At 35.9% G+C, this 22749-nt stretch overlaps 1 protein-coding gene across 10 annotated transcripts in view; it reads right to left on the bottom strand.

Annotated features, from left to right (window-relative positions):
• gria2b (glutamate receptor, ionotropic, AMPA 2b) overlaps window positions 1–22749 on the bottom strand; it is a 49735-nt gene that overhangs the window by 12963 nt on the left and 14023 nt on the right. For all 10 annotated transcript variants that reach the window (XR_003594388.1, XM_028008783.1, XM_028008784.1 and 7 more), the window contains exons 3-7: window positions 10734–10973; window positions 4123–4319; window positions 2921–2974; window positions 2631–2789; window positions 1210–1377 (exon numbers count right to left, since the gene is read on the bottom strand). Coding sequence is in view for 9 of the 10 variants with exons in the window: in XM_028008783.1 (XP_027864584.1) it covers window positions 1210–1377; window positions 2631–2789; window positions 2921–2974; window positions 4123–4319; window positions 10734–10973 (818 nt within the window). In the remaining variant the exon portion in view is untranslated. The remainder of the gene's footprint in view (window positions 1–1209; window positions 1378–2630; window positions 2790–2920; window positions 2975–4122; window positions 4320–10733; window positions 10974–22749) is intronic.

The raw sequence follows: 22749 nt of genomic DNA, 5'->3' as shown, positions 1-22749 counted from the left end.
TTCTGATTTTTTTGGGCGCACTTTCTAAGGGAGAGCTCCTGTTACCACGGCAACAGGTCCTCACCAGTTTAACTGGTGAGCCTTGTTGTGAATGCATTTTGGCATCACAGAGCATGAGATGAATAATACTATGCCTCTTGTTGGGATTCTCTCCCTGTCATGCGCTGCCCATTCGGAAATGGACAGAGTATTTAGAAAAGACACTTCTGATGGTAGCTAGATTCCTGCATGTGTCAGTGTGTGGTCACTGCTGGATGTATTCACACTAACCAAATGGTTAGTTTAAGAGTTGGTGTATGTAACCGACACATTAAAATGTAAAGGATTCATCACCATTCAGATAAATACTGAAATGCTGAGAAAAAGTACTTCTCCCCCTTACAACTGTGCATTCATACCAGCCTTGCTTAATCAAACTCTGTCTGGTTTATTTGATTAGAAAGTCCAGCTTATTTGTGGAGGTATAAATGTGCAACTATGTTGTGAATCAAAAAAGCGAATTTTGGGTCCACCTAAAAACCAAAATTTGCTGGTTTTTGGTTTTATACACAAACTTCTTATGAAGGTCTCAGTTCGTGTCTGTGTGTACATGTGTAAGGAAGGTAGGACTCCCTTCAGATTCTAAAGTTCTACACATTTTGTAAATATCGGGTTTAACAAACAGTTGAAATTAGATATAAATAAGTCCAGATGGTTTATATGTAAACAACCATCAAACTGACAGAGAGTGCTTCCTGTTAAACAAGACTATGGTCACAGCTGCAGGCAGTGCTTACATGTGTATTGAAGTACTGAGTCAGTGATTTCCAGTCAGTGAGTCAGCAATTTTCAACAAAAATTGCAAGAGGATGTCATTTATAGCTGAAATTTGGGTCTATATTCTGGAGTATCCTGCTTGTGCATATCTGACTGGTAAACGGTAAATACTATTCTAAATAGCTCTTACAACGCTTTAGTTTTCCCTTGTATACTGCCATTTATTGGAAATGTGCAAGTACGCAAGGTCATTATTACTCACTGAACTCTGATTGGAAGGTGCATGTATGAGAGCTAATTGGCAACATCAACTGAATACAGGAAACAAATGATCTGCAAATGTAAATCATTAATTTAGAAAATAATCCAAAGCATCCAAAATGATGGATGTCATTTCTGAATGCATTTTAATTTTGTTCAAGTTATGACAGGAACCTGTAGGAAGACAGTTACCTGTTTCAGCGCTCGCTCAATTTCCACTCCCTGAGCCCAAGGCACAGCTGGATTAGCCAGACAGTCCCCTGTGTTGGCCCTCCTTGTAAAGTCAACGCGCTGCTTGTGAAGGTATCTGAAGGCTTCTGTCATCACCTGAACAGCATCGTAGGTCAGCGCTGATGTGTACTAAAACGGAAAAAATAGGACATGATTATAGATTTCTTTACAAAATGCTTAGAACTCCCAGGCCAACATTAAACTAACAGACACCCCACAAATAAGTAAACCTGATTCTAATTCTAAGCTACATCTCCTGCAGTCAATGGGCCAGAGACCCTGGAAAGGTCACCAGTCCATCACAGGACAACACAGATATTCAGCCATGCAGACACTCACTCCTACAGGTAATTTAGAGAGAACAATTCATCTTTGTCATTTGGCAAAGGCTGAACTGTAGGAGAAAGCTGGAGAACCGAGAAAGAAGCCATGCATGCAGGACCACAGTGCAACTGAGTCACCATGCAGAACATTGATATATTAATAAAATAAAATCTGTTTCTGTGCTGGAATGGTTTGGTTTGCAACAAAGCATACAGACTAAAATAGAATGTGATTTTAACAATAACTGCCTCTCCATTGTCAAGATTAACGGTTCTACTGCAGCTCGGAGTGTCATCAGCGACGAAGTTACTATTATATGGAAAATTTATGAGAAAATACAAATACGGGAGCAGGTCGTAAAATACGGCAGTTTCAGACTGTCAGCAGGACAGACTGGGGCAGAACTGGTTAAAGTAGTGGAGAAATGACAAATGACAAAACTTAAGTTTGCAGTTTTGTTCCCTGCATTATCATTTTTGTGTAAACTAGATTCTTTCCACTCCATTTCCCTTTGATATTTAACTACTGAATGTTGCTCTAATATATATACGTAGATCCCACATTTTGAATTCCAAAGTCAACTTGTTTTCCCTGACAGAATAATCGGACAGTTTCGTTTTGGAACTGTGATACATTAACACATGATGGCCATTATGAAACACTTTAACCAAAAGAAATATTTTCTTCCCAAGGTTTCATCATCCCCAAACCTGAAGCTGCTCTATCTCATCATCTTTCTAATATGTATTATTGTCATAATTAGAAAAAAGATAACATTTTATTTATTTTTTTTCACATAATGAGCCTTTATAATTTTCTTTAACCGGCAGATTATCTTGGTTTGCCTGTGTGCAAACATTTACTAGACCCTGTGATGTTATTTTATTATTCAATAATTTTGCATTATTATTTATTTGTTCCATTTGTAGGGAAGACTTTTCAAATGTAAAAAAAAGTAAAAATTAAGAGAAATTTTGTCAAAAAAATACATTTCAATAGAATCCTTTAAAAGAAAAATGAAATCAGATCAAATAAAACAGTCAAATGTTTAAGCTCACCCGTATTTTGCTGTCTGCTCCAGGATATTCCTTCTCCTCCAGTGCTTCCCATCGTTGGTTAAACTTTGAGACCAAAGGCTCTTCGAAATCAACAATCTGGAAGCCTGACACATTTGCTCCACCATACTGAATTTTGGAAAGGTCTCCGTCAACAAAACCCTGAAAGCAGAATGAAAATTATTTATTCTGGGATTGTTGTCTAAATGTAGAGAAACAAATTGATTTAGAAAACTATGCGGTAATATAAAGGAGGAACATTATACAAACTGGATAAACATGTTTAAACTCACCAGATTAGCAATGATGTAGTGATAACCTTTAATATGTTGGCCAATTTTGATGACCTGCGGGATTATAAACATACATATTAGATGGAAGAATTCAGAAAATCATATTATTACAGTAACTATGACTTTATGTAGGATAATAGGAGAATTTGTTGTGACAAAACAGTAAATATAAAGTAACATTTTTAAATAATGGAACTATTATTCCTGTATTAAATGGCTACTATTCATCATAAAACAATTGATTCACAAAAAACAGATGTAAATCATGTCAAATATAAAACACTACATACCTACAGTAATGAAATACACATATTTCTAAACACTGATGTACAGCAGGTAAAATAAGTATTGAACCAATCACCATTTTTAATTGTAAAAATATTTCTAAAGGTTTAATTGACAATAAATTTCACCAGGTGTAATAACCAAACTAATCCATACATAAAGTCAAAATAAAAAGTCAAAACAAGTAGGTTCAGAAATTAAGCTATGCCTAATAATGGAAAATAACAAAAGGGAAAATTATTGAACAGGCAAAAAATTTAATATTCATTGACTGATAAATCAGTAAAACGCAGAAAAACTGCAACTTGGAGACTAGAAGGTAACATGTAAAATAAATACAATTTTTGCCTGAAGAGTTTCTCTAAAGAGGCGACTGGCTGCAGACACTTGAGCCAGTGATGTTCATCAAAACTCATTATAGAATTAAATTTTATAATGAGTAAAAATTTAATTAAAAACACCTTGTTCATCGTCATTTGTATCACCTTTAATTGAAGTTTTGTTTACAGACTAAACATGCAATCAGTATAATTATTCTGGTTCAAATTTAAATCAGTGGAATGTTCTAGTTCATCAGGAATTATTTATTCTAAATGGTTTATTAAAACTGAATGTGATTTCTGGTCTACTGGGTAATTCTGCTATAATTGAGTTGTTATTGTTCCTTGCTTTCAAGTTTTTTCCCTACTTGTTTTAATTATTGCATCCATTTCCACATTACTGGAATATTTTAATTAAATGGAAGGTTGAAATTCACTTAAACAGCAAGCAACAAAGAACCAGCATGCAAAAGTTTTGGTGGACTCATAAATAAGAATCGCTACACAACTCATGATTATACCACACGCTGTTCAAACCTATCGCACACATTCGTCTGTCCACAGAGCACATTTAGAAAACTGCACAGCATGTAGCACCTGCTCCATGATGTCTTTCACTTTGTCCTGCTCGCAGTCCAGGATCACCCTCCTCTCTTTCTTGCTCTCCAGATCTTGGAAGAGTGAGCGGTAAGCTTCGTCCTTCTTCTCATCTTTGAGGTTTCCCACATTGATGGCAGTCACATGCCACTCCTTTATTGCTGCGATGTCCAGAACAACCTGCAGAGTTGTCAGGCCTGGAGATAGAATTAAAAGAGGAATATTTAATAAACTTCAGGCTGTGACAGAAACATTAAACAACCATCCAAAGGTAAGTGTTGGATATCCTGAACATATTATTTTCCACCAAAAAAGCTCTAACCTGAAATAAAGCACATGATCTTTAACCTTAAATTATAACCAACCCCAAATCAACTTTTTTTCAGGTAAATTGTCTAAATTGACTTGTAAGTGTTCTATCTTAATATGTTTGTACAAATTCTAACATTTTTGTGTAAATTTGTTTAGCTCTGCAATATTTTGCCTAAAGCCGTCTCAGTGCTGCCCTCCTGGGGTTGAACGGTGGCCACTGCAGTTGGATTCTAAAGTACCACGTTCGGGTATCATTTGCATCCACAACTTCACCCAAACACGGCAGATGAAGAGAGAACATCTGACTGCAGCTGAATTCTGAGGATTTTAATTTCCCTTCTATCCACCACATGTGTAGCACCAGACTTTTTAGAGCAACTGACAAAATAAAGTGTATACAGAGATATAGAGGTTTTCCAAACACCATCACTGCATGGTCCATGAAATAAACTCAGAAACAATGCTGATCAGAACCAACGCAGTATCCTGAATGCTTCAGTGTTTTGCACTACAGTATTTGTCACAAGTGGACTTGTACAAAATGGCAAATATATATAGAGAGAGAGAGAGAGACTCATCACTTCTAAAACGCCCTATGGGATTCTATCTTCTGCAGTCAGACACAGTTCTACTCAAGTCCTACTCCTCACTGGATAAATAACTGTAATTATTCACAGTATGAACTCAACTTTAAGCTGGAGATTTTGCAATGGTTCCTTTTGTTCTTTTTATGGATGTAATGTTATGCGTTGATGCCTGAGTTCAGCATTTGAAGGCCAACATCTCACAACGTAGCGACTCTTCTGGGACTTTTCTTGCTTCTTGTACATTTTGCCACACAGACAATCAGATAATAAACATTATGCATCATTAACTACAACCATCAACAAGACTTTCTTGAAAAATATATAGTGATACACCCTTTTTATCTTTATGTGAAATATAACATTAAGATTTTCATAAATTAAAAAAAAGTACTGAATAAAATGGCTGTTGATGTTTTACAGTCACTTCCTAACTTATGTAAATGGCTCTGTATGATGAGTCACAGTTGTTCTGCATGTACCTGAAAAACATGTGGGAGGAAAATGGCTGCAGCAAACAATGCACTCAACTACATCAGTACTGCTGATGTCTAATAAGGCAGTATGTTTTTTCTTTATTTGTTTTGAAATTAGTTGCTTAACAGTTTATTTGACTGTGTAATGTATGCTAAATGAATCCGAGAGGATCAACTCATTCCCTGTGATTTCACCTCAGAGACTTCTTAAAAATGAAACCACTTCATTTCTGATCCACGCAATCATTTCACAGCAAAAGAGGAATTTCATTATTGTAACCTAAAAAATAACTGTTTAGTGATATATGTATAATCAAAATAATAAAAAAACTTAATTGCAGTATACATTCAGAATTCATGACCATATATTCCTATCAACAGCTAGTTTCCTTGGTAAATCTTTGCTGATATTGATTCCTGGCCAACAGGGAGCAGTCAGAGAGAGGTTTGATAAAGAGCTTGGCCGTTTCACTCCAACTCACTATGGTGAGGTGAAATACAGATGTAATCAATTTCATGCAATACAGCCATAAAAGTGTGGCATTAGTGAGGAAAACAGAGGCTTGCAGTTTTATCTAAGAGGGTGGTACATCATGGTTACTGCGAGGTCATCATGGTGTAGTTAAATTTGACTCTTTTATTAAAGCTTAAAAAATGTGGTAATTGCAGCTCAGAATGAGTTACAGAAAAAATAATAAAAACAAGATATTAGCAAAGGTCTAACACAGCATTAAACCAGGATTGTAATTTCAGATAAATGTTGTGAGCGGGATTGAGAAAGGCGAAGTACACCCTGGACAACTCGCCACTCCTTCACAGAGCGTCGTAAATATTATTTATAGAAAAACTGAAATGTCTTCGTTGCATATTCCCACACAATGCCGTACAGTATTTTGCATAAATAAAATATTTTAGTTACTTGTATGAAAATACCTGAAAGACAAATGTCAGTCCTTTATAACTCCAAATTTTTTAAATTTTAATCCTTTGATTTAATGAATCAGATGAATGAAGAACAAACTGCAACTTCACTCACTAGCAGTAAAAACCATCAATTTATTAAGAGATGGTTGATAAACCATCAATAAAGCTGAATTATAAGTTTATCCAACTCCTAATTTTTACACCAGTTTACTGGAATGCTTTTGCAGACGGGGTTACCTCTATATATGGTTGTTTGAGAGTTAAAGAAATTTAGAAATAAACCCCAAAGCAAAAATGATTTAGTTCACCCATTAGTTAGAAAGTGCTAATCAAATTTATCATGACCTTTAGTAACTCCAATGCCTCCTCACTTTTTTCTTGAGGAACACCCACACACAGACACGCTCACCCCATTTACCAGCCGGCTCAGGCACATACAATCTCCCTCTGTCGTTCTCTCTCCTCCTCTCTTTCTACACTTTGGTTGCCATGGGAATGAGAGGATCACACTGACCTAATTAGACAGCCATGCAATGATGAAATATGCACAACAGGCTCCTTGGTGCTTCCTTGGACATACAGTAGGGAGATCAGGTCATTGCTAGCATCAGCTTGGGGATGATCTAAAACTGCTTGTTCCTCTGATTTTAGAGAGAAACTGTGTGTGATCCTCTGTTAAGTGGAAGGTAGGCTGCCAGGGAAGACACTCAATGAGAACAGAGGAGGAAAAGTACCAGAGAGACTAGACAACAAGCACAGGTTAGGAAACAAAAGGGCTTTACTATGTTCAATAAAGGGAACTCAAAGTCTCTAAGGCGATACGGCTCAGTGGGAGAATTTAAGTGATGTAAATGATAAAGATTGTAGGCTGATCCCTCCTAATCTGTCTGCAGTTCAGTGAACTCCATTCAGTCTGCACATGTAGCAATACAAGTTGTGAGAGCTGATTTTCCTAAACTTACCTTAAGCAGGGAATTCAGGAAGCAGGGCCATCACCTGCATTTCTGTTGATGTTTTTCTGAATCCGTTGCTTTATTTGTGCGAAGGATTCACAAAGCAGTTTGCACTAATAACGAGCAGATGGGAGCAATTAGTGTAAATTACGAGGTCATAGTTCTACCCTACTCTACAAACACACATGCAGAGGTGATAAAATATTTTCTTTTTAATTGTAATAATCCACTCAGGATTTTTAGGCTATTATTATTATTATTATTGCATGATATCGACTTTGCTTTGAAAGAAATATTGACTCTGTGAATTTTGAACATTTTTATTGTAATATTTACTTTCCATAAAAACTTTTATATGCATTTTAAACTAGAATATTTATTGTTTCATCCGTATTTTTGTGATATTCATTTCAGAAGTTTACTCTTGCAATCTAATATCTATTTTTAATTCTTTTGCTAAAGTCCCATCAAAATATTCACCAGGTGAATATTATATACAATAAAGGGTTAAAATTAATGCAATTATTTGACAGTCTTCCTGTATAATGAGTGATAATGCATAATTACATGAAAACATTTAAAAATATGCTGAAATATTAGATTTTATAGAGGTTTTTTATATGTGTTTAAGGGAAAACATTCGAGCACAAAATGAAAGGAATCTAAAAAGTGATCAGAATTCCAGCCTCTGATCCAAACATAATTTCCTGTAAACCTTGGGAGTAATGTCGCGACACTGTTTTTAAATCAATGAGGTTGCACATTGTAAAACACTGGAAGGATGCAGCTCCTTAACTGATTCATATGGAGATAAAAAGCATTCATTGGTTCAGATTGTAAAATTCTTATATAGTTGTTGGTACAAATACACTCCAAACATTAAAACTTGCAGAGTTGTATTATTAGAAAAGAGACACGTGTGCATGATTACAATTGATTTCCTTTATGAGAAGCTGTGGGGTGCCGATGTGTCTGACATCAGCTCTGGTGTAATCGAGACAGCAATTTTACTATTTGCTCCACATCTTGGCTTCACACATCTGAACTGTTGTGCTTTATTCCGGATTCACTCTCCAATTAATCATTTCACTACACAGAATGGAATTTCATAAAAGAAAACTTTAGATAATAATGATTATAGCGTTAAATTCAATATCAAAATCTCAGTCTACAATTACTAACATAAAGGAGAACCATATCGATGAATGAATATTCCCATCACCAACTGGTTTCTGTGTTAAATCATTGCTGATATTGATCCCAGGTCTTTAGAGAACAGTTATGGAGCCATTTAAATGTGGACTGAATGGTGCATGAAGTGCTTTTCAGAACAGATCTGTCTTTATGTCATATTTCTGAATGTGCAAACTCAGGTTTGCAAATTTACAAAACCTGAGTTTTGAGACCTTGCAGACCTTGCTGTAAGTTTGCAGCAAGGTCTGTAACGGCAAACTTACAGCCAAATAAATCCACCTTCATTTATTAAGAAGGATTTTTGTAAGATACGCATGTTGCATATCTTACAAAATGCATATTGTAAGATATGCATTTTTTCAAAAACAATCCTGAAACATTTTTCTAAAAAACTAAAAATAACCACTTTCATCTCTGTAGAAGAAACACAAAACCTGGAAAAAAAATGAAGAAAACTGAAAAAGAAAATCGTAAAGAAACTAAAACTCAATGTTCTCCACAAGAACAGAGCATAAATTAAGTCTTTATTCAATGTTTCTTATCACAATGGCACTGTCAAAAAATGACACTATGTATGCAAATGAGTTTCGCTTTTTATTACAGGCTAGTAACTCTTTACTGGAGAAGAATGCATTTTTCTGCAGAAGAATTAGTAGATGGCAGCAGAAAATGAGTTGCATGACGCAGTAAAGTGAGATAACTTACTAGAAGCAATTTTTCTGTCATCTTTATTACAGGTTATTATGGGCAGCCTTCGTACCCATTCACTTTTTGTATTCCCTTGTCTTCTTTGTATTATATCTTATTTCTAGTGGGTTTAAAAAAGGTTCAGTCTCTTCAGCCTACAAAAGCCTGCTCTGTCTGTTAAACCTTTCAAAGAGTGTTCAAAGAAATCTAATCTTACTTTCAGATTTTGACACAATCAGTGTGAAATAGAAATGAACCTCTGATGAAAAGGATCAAAGAATAGTGTCAAATTTGATTTATATATCAAATAACTCTGGATATTAGTTTGAAGGTAGATTTCATTTCATCTACTTTAGAAATTCAATCTATGATCTTATTCAGGTCAGTAACCTCAGGTACACCTGCTTCTGACGGCAGTAGTTTCATTCATAAATATTGATTTTTTTTGGTTTTGTTTGAATATTGTGTATAACTGTTTTAATCTACCACTTTACATAAGCTGTTGGGATATACAGTAATTCACACCAGACTGTCAGCAACAATCCAAGAAAATCACTCATACAAACACAAAGTAATACACAAATTAATTTTAAGGTAAAAAAGATGTGTAAAAATGTTTATAAAGCCAAGAAATCAGCTGACATCAGGCAGTAGTTTGAAAGAATCAATGCTGCCAAGTGCAAATCAATATCAGCTGGTTTAATATTAATAATCCACAAAAAAGTTTACAGTGAAAAGTTAAGATAAAAAAACTTCTAAAAATGATTTTAAAAAGCATGGTAATGATAATGTTTACTGCTGATTTTCTAAACACCTAAACGTTCCAGTGAAGGCCACTGAAAACTAAAATGAAGAAGAAATTTCACCAAACCAAAGCCAAGAGCCTCTCAAATGATTTTCTGACAAAGGATTTGGAAGAATAATCAAAAGACTTGTCCGAGACACACACAGATCTTCAGACAGACCTGAAAATATCATGTTCAGTTATTCCTGTGACATCAATAAATGGTACTCAAGTCATTAATACACATAATAAACAGCTAGGACCCAGTACTGAGCCTTGTAGGACACTACATGTAATATTCAAGCATGCTGAGTTGGACTGAGTGAACAGATGCTTCACATCCAGATGTATAAGAACTCAGACAGATTTCCAGTGAGGTGAGAGAACGGATCAGAGAGGGGACAAACAAAGAGGAATATTATGCAAATAAATCCACGTTACATAAAAACACCCTAAAACACATGACTTGCTGTAGCTGATTACACTTGACAAGCTGATTGTCATGATCCAATATGCCCTTTAGCTTCACACTTACAGTGTTTGTTGGATTCTTAAGTGTTTTGTTCAGCAGCTGAACTCTGTGAATATGATCATTGCAGCAAATTCCAGTCGTTGAACTGGTTCAAGCCTTAAACCAAAAACAATTCTGAAATAAATCCCTCAAAATGTTCTTTAAGAGTTTTTGTTTGGGACTTACCTCGATCGCTATCATACAGATAGGCAAACTTGTCCCACTTGTAGTACTCGATCAGGCTGAGGAGGGGCCCCTTGATATCAGGCCGCATCTGGATGACGAACTGCTGGTTTCCGTCCAGAGGGAAGCTGGGCGTTATGAAGGACACATGTAGCGTGCCACAAAACGACGTGATGGTGTTGACAGACTTCTTATCATAAAATCCAAAGATGGCGTAGACTCCTCTTGAGAACTGTGAACAAACTGAAAAAAAACAAAACATGCTAAGACTTAAAGCTTGGATTGTGATTGAAGTCATTTAAATCTTAAATTGTTGTGGAGCTTATTTGAGCTTCAGTGCCAAACTCAGAGAAATGTTTTCCTTTTTTGTGCATTTTTAAGCAAACTGATCAATTTAATTCCTGCTGTAACTCAAAATGATTTACATAATAAATCCAAGACCTTTATTATGACTACTACACATGAAAGTGAAATATTAAGGGACACTTATTGCAGCTGATTAATGGATACATTTCTACCTTTTTCTTCACAAAACCAAAATCATCTGACTCAAGATTTTTTTAACAGTAATCTAGTTCATTCTAACCTTCTCACCACTAAATGTGCAAAGTGATTGTGCCAAAGTGTGTTAAATATAGTCTTTAGCACATCTCTGAAGACAATGAAACTGTGCTCTCTTTTCTGTAAGGACTTTTAGTGCACCCACCCAATATTTATTCTGTCTTGCTTTTCATGTCATTATTACCAGATTGTCATTCTGGTGACCTACCAAAATCCACTCAGGGATAAAAACCACAGTATAACTTTTCTGGCCACTGGAATTTATCATGTAAAGACAATAAATTGCTCATTTAAACTCATGTTAAGAATAAACTGATCTTCTGAGTAATCCAGAGATTGCTGCTTCTTCAACACTGCACTCTGCCCTGTAAATTGGTATGCTGCCTGTAAATGTATATTGATCAAATCTGGAATAAGTTAGTGTTATTGATGTAGACATGTGTGTCTTGCTGGGTAATCAATCTAATGAGTACTTTCCTCTATCAGTGGTGCAGAGAAGATTGCTGGCAATGGAAATAGAGAAAGTAAATGACATGAGGGCTTAAGTTTTCAAATTTCTTGTCAAGAATGAATGTTTTAAGAAACTGGAAGTGATCTTTTAGTTCAGGTAAGGTAGTAATGTGCTGTGGTGAACTGACTGTGACCCTTCAAGAGTTAAAAGCAGGTATAGAAAATGGATGGATGTCTCTTAGCATCATTGTAAAGTATTTTTCTCAAATTGTCTTTAGTCAAGCGGTTTTATTCTTACCTTTTAGGCTGAATGTAGTAGCAGCTGATTAAATTTTATTTCTGGATTTTAAGGTGAAAATCCTGCAGTAAGATCTAACTTTGTTCTAGCTCGACTTATTTGGTTGAGTTTATTACAAACTAAAACAAAAATGTTTTACTAATTACTAGAAAATTCAAAAAGATGGTGTTGCCATGCCATTGCTGTCCATCGATATTGAGAGAACTTTCTCTGATGACACTTTTGCTGGTTTGCTTCCTGGCTTTGCCCAGGATTAAAACTCTCTAATCTCATGCTTAGAGACTGGATATCCCCACGACTATGCTGCAGCTTATGCCAGAGCAAACTGACAACATTTCACTTTATGACCAAACATGGAATTTCACATTCATAATCAATGTGTTCAGGCAGCAAGGGTTCTGGTGGTCTTTCTAGGTCTGACTGAGTCTGAAGTAGAATGTCAAAGACTTCTATGTATGCTTTGTCAATGACAAATTCAAAAACTTCTAATTAAAGAAGAAAAGCCAAGCACAAACAGTAAATCCTAGGAACAGTGAAGACTGCAGAAAAGCCATTAAGCTTCTGTTACATCTGACTGCTTTTCACTGAAACTCAATATTCATTCTTAGAAATCTCACTCCAAACAGAGAACAAATAAGAGACTGGCTAAATCTCTGTTTCTCCTGCTGAAGAGGTCACCCTAATTAGGCACCAAGAGCAAACTGCTGAAAACAGACTTTCACTCTCCTGGGTCTGTTAATTGCAACAAAGAGGCTGTTTTTCAGTCTCTGCTCTAAAGATAAAAAAATCCAATTGTTTAGGGAAAATGTGGAAGGAAGATAAATTAATTTGTAATCCCCCCAAAATACAAAGACAATATTGCAGTTATATTTTGTTATTTTTTCATGCATTTACAAAAAGCAAGCCTACAATTATGTAAATTCACATAAAATAAAAAAATATGCTTCATATTTATTTTATGTTTTTTTTTAAATCTACCTTCCAGTGTCATCTAGAACAAAGCAAATAACTACAACAAAATAACCACCTTATGTATGCAATAAAGTAAGATTATATTCTGCTGTTCATATTTATTGGCACCCCTAGTAAAGAGTACTAAGATCTTTATAATTTATCTTTATTCATCTTCTTTGTATCTTTGATTGCATTACATTTAATTTTTGCTGAAGAACTACAGCAAAAAGTGAAATTCTGGGGTCAAAAGGTCAACATTAGCAGTCATTAGATGAGACCTTTACAATAGCAAAGTGTTGAGACTGAAACCAGAAAAAAGCTTTTTCTGTTCTATCACAAAGGTGAATAAGAAGTGTCCTACAGTCTACTGGGACTTGGACTAGGACAGTGTTCCTTTGGTTATAAAACTAAGATTGAGCTTTTTCGCAAACCACAATCCAGGCATCTGGCCTCTAACAAAAGATAAACATCTGGATAATGACCTTATGCCTAATGAGTACGGTGAAAGATCTGTGATGCTGTGGGCTTTTTCTATTTAAAGACCATGGGAAGTTTGTCTGTGCATGACATCAGCATGGAATATAATTCTGGAGAAGTTAACCAGTAAAAGTGAAATTACTGGATATTTCAAGTAATTTAATGATTAGTGATTACTAAAAAGATAATGATCTTTTAGTAAGGTAATGATTATATGAATGCATTAATTTGCTCGTATACATTTTTCTATGGCCTACCAATCCTAACCCAAGTTTTGTAGAGAAGCTGTAGAATGAAGTCCAAGAGATTGTGTAAAGCAGAATGTTCACAGATCCCTTTGACTTCAAATTTGGGAAATGCTTCAGAAAAAGACAAAGTGCTGTCCTACATGTCAAAACTATATGTATAAAAAGAGTAAGAACATTTTCCAAACATGAACATGCTGAAATTCACGGTAAGATTATTCTGAAATCCTACCTTCAGATTAGGTAATTAAGCTTTTATCACATTATATTATGTTGCTGCAATAAAAATTTAATTTGTTTTAACAACTTTTATGCATCTTTATGAGTGTCAGAAAATATGGCTAGAAATCTTTAAGAGTCTGACATCTTTGTGAACAAGCTAAAATCCATATGCTGACCCTGCATCTTGAGTCGATACGGAGCTACGGTGAACAAATAAAGCCACGTTTCATTTGTTTGTCTTGATTTGTCTGAACATTTGTCTGACCACCTAAGCATTGGGTCATTAATTTTATTAAACTATTGTGGCGTCAGCAATAAACCCAAAGTCTGTGGTCATCACAAAGTTGTAATGAACTCATTACACTGAGCTTTCTAAATCTGTTGCAGCAGTGACTCCTGCACCGAGTATCACCACCCAAGGAGAGGGTGTACCCTGCTAAATATATTTAGCTGTCCCAATTAGATGACCTCATTTTCACCATTATTGCTCCACTGCTTTTCCACTGTTTACATGGGGGCTCCATTACTGATCAAAGATTAAACCTGCACCAATTAGCTGTTAATAAAACCAGCTTGTGTTAAATATCAGCAAGAATGAAAGACACTTAACTGCAAATTCAGCTGATATTTGCTCCCGGCTGACATCCCAAACTTTATATGAGAGGATGAAAGACTGCTCAGTGCCAAACTAGATGTGGAGCTTTAAACCTTTGCTGTGTGTTTTCATTATTTTTTTTGGAAAACAAACATTTACACTAGTCTTCCTATTGAAATACAAGGCAAAAGATGTGGTTCAAGTAAAATACTTTTGTTTATTTTTATGCAATGTATAGGTAATACAGAAGGAACTCGGAAGCCCAGTGCATCAGTAAAACAATGAATCAGTGTGCAACACAAACTTGCATTCACACGCTCCACGTGTCTCTGTGGTGATGATCATCAGCAGTCCAGTCACAGCTAGCAGAACGTGACTGTTACATATCTCATCCTCCCCAGCAGCAGCGTTCTCACCAAGAGGAAACGCCTCGAGACTTTGGGGCGTTTTATGTAAAACTGATCTGTCACCAGTTGGTGCGGCAGCTTAAAGCTACCAGCCTTTCTGTCATGCTATAGCCTGAGCAGATTTGTCACAACTATAATTGTTGAACAAGCAAATTTTAACCTTGAAAATCTAAAGGAAGGGAGCACTTCAAAAACATAGCTGAGCAGTCCTGTCACCTCGATGTAAAAGCTGGATTTCATGAGTAAAAACTGTTCTTTTTCTCTCTTTTTTAATATTTTAACCAGATTTTTTCAGCAAGGCACTTTTTCATGTAGTTTCTCTTGCAGTATTAAAGCTGCTTGGTCTAGATCAGATTTCTTGGTCATGCAGCGTCACTACTCTCTAAGTAGGACATGTAGGTTTTTCCTCAGCTGGGACAGAGAAGCAGATAAGAGTCAATGAAAGTAAGGATGGAGCTTAAATACGGGACAAAATACAGGAAGAAAACTTGTTAGAGGCTGGGGGCTCGAGTCCATCTTCCCTAAACATGAAGCTAGAGTCACAGTGAGATAGTTTAGAAACAAAAATACTTAAAACATGTGACCCCAGTCATCTAGTTCAAAAGTAACGCCGAGGAAATGTAAGTAAACTTCTGATAAGTAAATCGATCACTTGCATATTCCTTTTTTCATTGTTGTGGTAATTAGCAAATATTAATCATTTTTGTAGTTTTAACAGACCTTAAACAAGAGAACTTTGGTCTGATTTTGCTTCAGTCATTAAGAAAAGAAAAGTCCACGTGTTTGTTTTTTTTTGGTTTATGTAAACTTTCACTTTTAACTGCATAAGCAGTGTATATGATTTATCGACTGCGTTTTGTCTCAAGCTAACTCTGCAGCATGATGTGGTCTCGTTCTGTCGGGGGACTGCTGCCCACGTCTATTTTAGTAATGTTCTTTCTGCACACAGAGGAAACTGTTCACCTGTGTCACATAACTGCAAATGTTGAGGCTTGGAAATGTCATTTTTCTGAAGACTAGAATCAGCAGACTGCGTTTTAACTTTCTTCTGTTATCGTTATTGATTTCCTTTATGCAGCTTTAAATGTCACAGTTGAAAGTACTTCTTAAATGTGGACCTACGGCAGGTTTTTTTTTAAACTATATAGACTAATGACATGATTGTGAAATGCAGGCATTTATGTCTGAAGCACAAGCAGGAAAGCATTGGAGCAACAGCCCTGTCATGCATCTGAATGGCTGACTGGACTGTGAAAGGTTTTTTTGTGCACCCTTGAGCAGTTCTTCCAGCTGTTCGTTTACAGCGGCCCAGTTTTTATCACCTTCTGAGCTGCACTTCTCTCATTTCTCATTCCATTTTCCTCTGAGTCTTTCTCCCTTCCCCCCCTCTGCTTTTATTCACTGACCTGTTTCCAGGAGGCTTCTTCATAGTGGAGGATTTAAACTCTACCAAAACACAGTTTGCTGAATGCACATGCATTCAAAACCTCAGAATTAACATTTTAGATTCAGCTTCAATCTTCTAAATGTGTTTTTGTGTTTAAACTTTTCTATAAAGTATGCCTTTACAAGGATTTAGATGGAACTGGACGCTGAGCCTCAGAAAAGCTACTTGCTCATTGATGCAGGAAAAATAAACTTTCAGAGCAGAAACTCCAAACCATCATGAAACAAATTCAGATGTTTTTAAAATAATAAAACTTCTAATGTTTGGTTGAATCTATATAAAATATATATTTTTTCATGGGCAGGTTTTTCTTGTCAGGTTGGTGTAGAGACAACATGGAGTTTGTATTCTCTTTTTTTTTTACTTTTACTTTTAGAGCCCTGAGTGGTCAGGTCCCCGCTTAATATCTCTGACCTTCCAGAGCGCTGCAACTTTTCTCACAGTTTGAGGTCTTCCAGTTGAAGGCTGTTAAAGCTTCCACAATCACATTTCACCACCGGAGAGGTCAGAGCTGTGGCCACAAGCTTGTAGAATAACTTGCCTCCATGTTTCTGCTGTCTTGATCTTTTTAAGAAGAAGTTGAAGATTTATTTATTGTAAAAAAAAATCTACAAATTTATTTGTAAAACACCTTTGGTGTGATTTTAAACAGTGAAAAAATAAGACAGTATATTCTCAGTATAATGGCAACATATTGAAGACTAGAATGAATTAATGTTCTAGTTATTGTTAACCAAAGGCTGATCTAAGCAAATGCATTTTCTTAGATTTGTATTTTGATGGATTTAAAGGTATTCAGTATTTCGGCTGCTCACTGAAAAACTTCCGGTTTTCTAGAAATTTGTTCCAGATTAAAGGAACATAGAAGCTGAAAGCTGTTTCTCCATGTCTGGTTCTGGGGATGCAGAGCAAACTGGACCCAGAACCTAAGTGGTATGAAAGGTTGATAGAACAGCATATCATTGATTTCTAAACTAAAATATTTTATCTCAACTCCTCCTGCTTATGACTTAAAATTTATGTCCATGAATGTAGGTGCTCGCTTATGGGAGGGGAGGGGGCATTAGTTGTTTTTGGTCCAGTCCATTTAACATTATTATTAATTTATTGCTTATGATTTTTGAGAAAATGAAATTTTGTCTTTTAATTACTGGTTATAAGAACAAGGTGAGCGTATAATAAAATGGAATACTGCTGAATAATTTCATTAATATTAATTTCTTGAATTGTTTGTAATTTTTTTGGGAGTAAAATTTGAAATCTAGATGTGATTAACTGTAAAGCATTTACCTGTGTGGTTTAATCCACACAGGTAAATGTGTGGATTTACCTGTGTAAAGGTAACCAAACACTGAAACAATTAAGATTGGATAAAGCAAGGACAGATTTAAACTACGTGCATTTCAGAAAGTAATACATCTTTGGATTTCTTGGTTTATGGTACCTATTGTGTTTGTTTTTTTGTTTTTTTTTTCTTCTGGATACTCTAGTTTCCTCATGGTGCAAAAGCATGAATGTGGGGTTAATTAATGGACTTGACCTTGAGAGTATCTGTGTGCATGGCTGATATTCGTTTCAAGCTCCGTCTTAGCTGAGAAATGTCCCTGCATCCTGAAAACGTCATTTAAAATCCACACAAATTCACTAAAACCAGAAAAACTTCTCTTTTCACAATAGTTTTTATTTCTCATCTATTTTAAGCTCAAGCAGATGAATCAGCTATTCTTAAGAACAGTCTTGCGTGATTTGATCAGTCTTTCAGAAGAATAAAAGCAAACATTTCTTTGTGAAAAGCGTTCCTGGATTCTAAGATGCTGAACTTTAGGAAGGATATCTGGAAGACTACAACAAACAAATGCTCTGTGCTCTGTTGGTGAGCCAATCTGTCCCACTAAGCTCATTGCAGATTTCTTTGACCAGATTGATCCTGCAAAACAAGCCCATTCATCACACACGGCGGCTTTGTTCCCATTTCATCTTCCTCCTGTTATAAAGCATATCATATATCCACTGACCTTTAGTGGAAATACCAGCGCAGACTTTGGATCTGCTGTTCTGCGTTCTAATGATCTTGGAAACTGCCAGAAACAAAATGAGGGGCATCAATGGAAACACAGCTTTAATCGGGACCTGAAGGAACGTCTCCCACAGCAACCAGTTACTCAGTGTTTGCTGAAGATAAGCAGGAACAAGCTCGCAGGGAAGCAAATAGACATAAAAACATGTGATTGTGCGTCTGCTATCACTAACTCCAGCTATAACAAAACCTTCTTCTGATTTCTTATCCATTTTCAATTTCTATTTAGCGGTTTTAGTAAACAAGACAATGAAACTAATATTTATTTCTTGGCCACTTTTTCGGTACACCTTGTGTGTTCACCTAATCCCTTGGACCTACTTTTTGTGACAAGGTCAACAAATTTTGCTGCACATTTATCACCTGTATGTCAATGATGTTGATGTGCATTCAAAACATGCTCTTGTGGGTTGAGATATATTAACTGTGGAGGCAACAGGAGTACAGTGAGCTGTTCAAGAAACCAATTTATTTTAAATTATCTAGTATCTGACTTGAAAGACTTCCAAGAAATGTCCAATTAGCTGCTTGAGTACTTTACCTAAGCAGATCTGGACACTCTTGCATATAATCTAAAAATTTTCATTTAAAACTATGCATTACCTCATGTTATTTTGTGGTAATACCATAAGTCAGGCTAATGACAGAGACAGAGACATCATATTTGCACATTTATGAAATTGAAATGAGATGCACATCATTTTCATTTGCAGTGAAAAGTTTACTGAGTGAAATAGTGGAGCTCCTGAGAATTGCCTCATTTTTTATCTAGTGCTCCCCTGAGCTGCTTAGAGAACACTCCTGACATAGTGTCTTTTCCAGAGCCCACACACTTTGAAACGGTGCCAGCACCGCGTCCCACAGAAAAAGATTTATACAATATTCCATCGTCAAGCGGAAGCCAGCTTAAGTTGTGACCTTCTGGAGGCCTCAGCTTTCAGCAGCAAAGAGAGCATTAAAAAGTAAAGTGGGTCTGCAGCTGCAGTTCTTTCATGGCATTTGATGTCTTCCTCACTTTGGGGGATTTTCATGTAAATTTGACTGCTTTTGACAGAATAAAACACAGATCACTGCTTCATGGTTAAGTCAGAACACAAAGAGGAACCTGGAATGGTGAGAGAACACTTAAACATTACTAATAATGGTTATAAAAAACATATGTGTCACAGCTATGTAAATTCTGTCAGTCATAATTTATTATGGGTATAATTGTTATGGCATGGATTCCCCCTAAAGATTTAAAGACACCAGTTTGTTAGATATAAAATATTTATGGATTTCTGATTCCAGGTTAACCTGTGACCCTGAATAGGGAAAAGAAAGTGTAGTAAATGGATGAACATATTCCAGCTAATTTTTTAATCACGTCAATGTATTCATTAAAAATGAAAGTGGAAGAAGCTTGCATTAGGATTTCAAAATGAACTGTACAAACTATCTGCTGCAACTTTAACGTCCCATTGCTGCAGAATGAGTCTATCTTATCATGTGAAAGAATCAGCTGACCTAGCGTAAACTGAGATCTATTTAGAATAATTCATAATAATGTGAATAGATCAATAATCATTATTCCAAAAAAGAAAAATAAATCCAGTTAGCAATACATCTGTTTACTCTTGAACAGAACTATTGTCATCGTAACAAAAAATGACATTGTTTATAAATTTCAATAGTGGACTTGCTTAACCTGAAAGGGTTAATTTGTTCTTCATCTGCTTTTATTCTGCCTATATGACAAAATAATTTTTTTGTCCCTTTGCATCAATTTCATTGACAAATAAAGTTTCACTGAATTGATGTTGTGCAATAAATAGTTTAACATTTATCCTAAAATTAACAAGAGAATTGTACCTGTATAAAATGTCATTTTTATTTTTGTTGTGGACAAGAAAATGAACAAATTAGACTGAAAACAAGTAAACAGAAAGGAAATGCCAAAACTGCACATCAATATCTCACAATTAAACATTTAACCATTTTTTTACTGCCTACATATTTGTGACTTTCTTATTGATTTTAGTTGGTCAGTGGATGACATTGCAAAGAATATAATTTTCTCTATATATTTCACTTTTACAACAAATAGCAAGGTACATGTCTGTATTGTTTATTTTTTATTAACAGATCAAATCTAAATTTTATTTGTAACAATGATTTCCCTCTTTGTTGTGTTGATGGTGACTTGCCCTGCAGATTGTGTGGGTTATGACCTGTGAGTTATTAGAGTAAATATGAATTGTTGTGACCTGTATGACCATAGAAATTAATGTCAACTTTTGGATGATTAAGCTCCTCTGTTGGACAGGTCTGCTTTCACAACAGAGAAAAATCTCCTCCTCTTGTTGTCATGACACGATTCAGGCTGATATTTCATATACACTACATGACGTCAATGTTAAACTAAATTAAGTATTTTAACAGAGTTAAAAACAAATCTGGAAATGTCATTTTTTAAGTCAGACAAAAATTTGGGATGAGAATCTGATTATATTTTGTTCATCTGATATGAGTTAATGCATCTGACAAGCCAACTTTTCTCGCTGTACTTCCTGCTGTTCTGTCACTGCAGGCAACTGGAGCTGCCAACAAATGCGGGAGACATTTTTTTTTTTTTGCTGCTGAAAAGACTATACCTGTCAAATTAAACTACCTTAAAGCTATATTATCTAGACTCAGGCTCTATCTGTAACCACTCACCATCTTTGACCCACTCTCATTAACTTCCACTAAGTTAAAATGGGAGCTGACAGCCAGCAGGAGTCTGAAGCTGTCTCTTGCCTGCTGTAACTTGTCACTCTCTGCAGCCCTACCAGCTCAGTCTGTATTGGGCTGAATATTTCCATCCTGTTTGTGTGCATGTAAGCATCTGTTTCTTTCTCCCAGTCCAATACACAGCGATTCCTCCTGCCAAGGGACATGGGTGCCGACCTGGCTATTGTTGACGCAGCTGTTGGCGGAAACCCTATCTCTCTTTGCCTTGTCATGTTTCTGTTCTATTTGCTTTCTTATCGGCCTCTAATTGTCAATGTCATTGTGGATTTAATGATTTTATCCTTGCCATATTACATTCTTGCATGCTGCTAGTGCCGACCTCTCATTTTTATTCCATATTTTTCTTTAGGGGTTTGATCTTCCCATGGCGCCACAGGTTTTTTGTTTAGCAACCAATTTATTTACTTGAAATCAGTTTTTGCATTGCAGCTTGGTGCTTCTGGCTCCAATAGGAGCTGCAGCTCCCGGAGGCGGTGAGCCAACATATAAAGAAATCACTTACATACAGAAGAAAAATCAGCAAATGGAAAAGTCACTGATCAGCAACACAATATTTTACAGATATTATCTATGAACACTATGGTCCCAGGTTTGATGGCCATAACTGCCAAAAGTAGTTCAGCATTGTATTTGTGAAATGAGAACGTGTCGTACTGTCTCCACATGGGCACGTCTTGGTCTTTCATCTCACCAGCACACTGTGTGCCTGTCATAAGGAGTCCTTATAAAAGGCTCAAGGTGAGTATCATTTTATCAAGGCTCATCCATTGGAAATTTCCAGTTCACACATGTGACTGACTGGCAACAAGATGCCATTTAGACACAACATACTTCCAACTGGGTCTTAGAAATTAGGAGAGACGGGTCATTTATTAAAATACAACCATTTTTAGATTTTAATAAGGAAGTGTACAGAGTATCATAACAAGAGTTTCTAAAATAGGACTATAAATGGGTTTTTTTCTAATCTACACTCAGCCACAAACATACATTGAGTTCTACTAATTTTGGTTATGTGTTATTTAATAAGCTGCAAAGAAAACACAACCATCTATGAGCAAAGGTGTAGCAGGATTCTGGTTGGATATTTACCACTCAGTAGGATATAATCAGTGGAGCTTATATAAGGATGATGTTTCCTTAATCAAGCTTTAAAGCAAAGTTTATAAATTTTCAAAACAGTTGGGCTCAGCATCACAGTAAATATTAATGTGAGCTTTCTTCATCCATTCCAATACCAACTATGATGTGTGTTTCGGGTCATTGTCCTTCGAGAGAATCAGTTATGTAAAAGTCTGAAGTGTCTGACCAAATAAAACTTCTTAGGATTCTCAGGAATATCCTGGAAACAGTTCAGGTCAAGCCTATCACAAACTGAAATGTCTTTCTTCTCTCCTATCTTTCTTTAAAGTTAAAATCTTCAAAGCATCTGAAATGTACATGTCTTCATGGAAAGTCAATTACCTTATGGAGAAATGTTGTAAGGTCAAAATTTGCAGAGACTGAGATGTTTC

The sequence above is a fragment of the Xiphophorus couchianus genome, chromosome 23 (genome assembly GCF_001444195.1).
Source record: "Xiphophorus couchianus chromosome 23, X_couchianus-1.0, whole genome shotgun sequence".
In the NCBI taxonomy this organism is placed as follows: domain Eukaryota; kingdom Metazoa; phylum Chordata; class Actinopteri; order Cyprinodontiformes; family Poeciliidae; genus Xiphophorus; species Xiphophorus couchianus.
The sequence above is the reverse complement of the archived record's forward strand: the minus strand, read 5'-3'. Positions and strand labels throughout refer to the sequence as shown.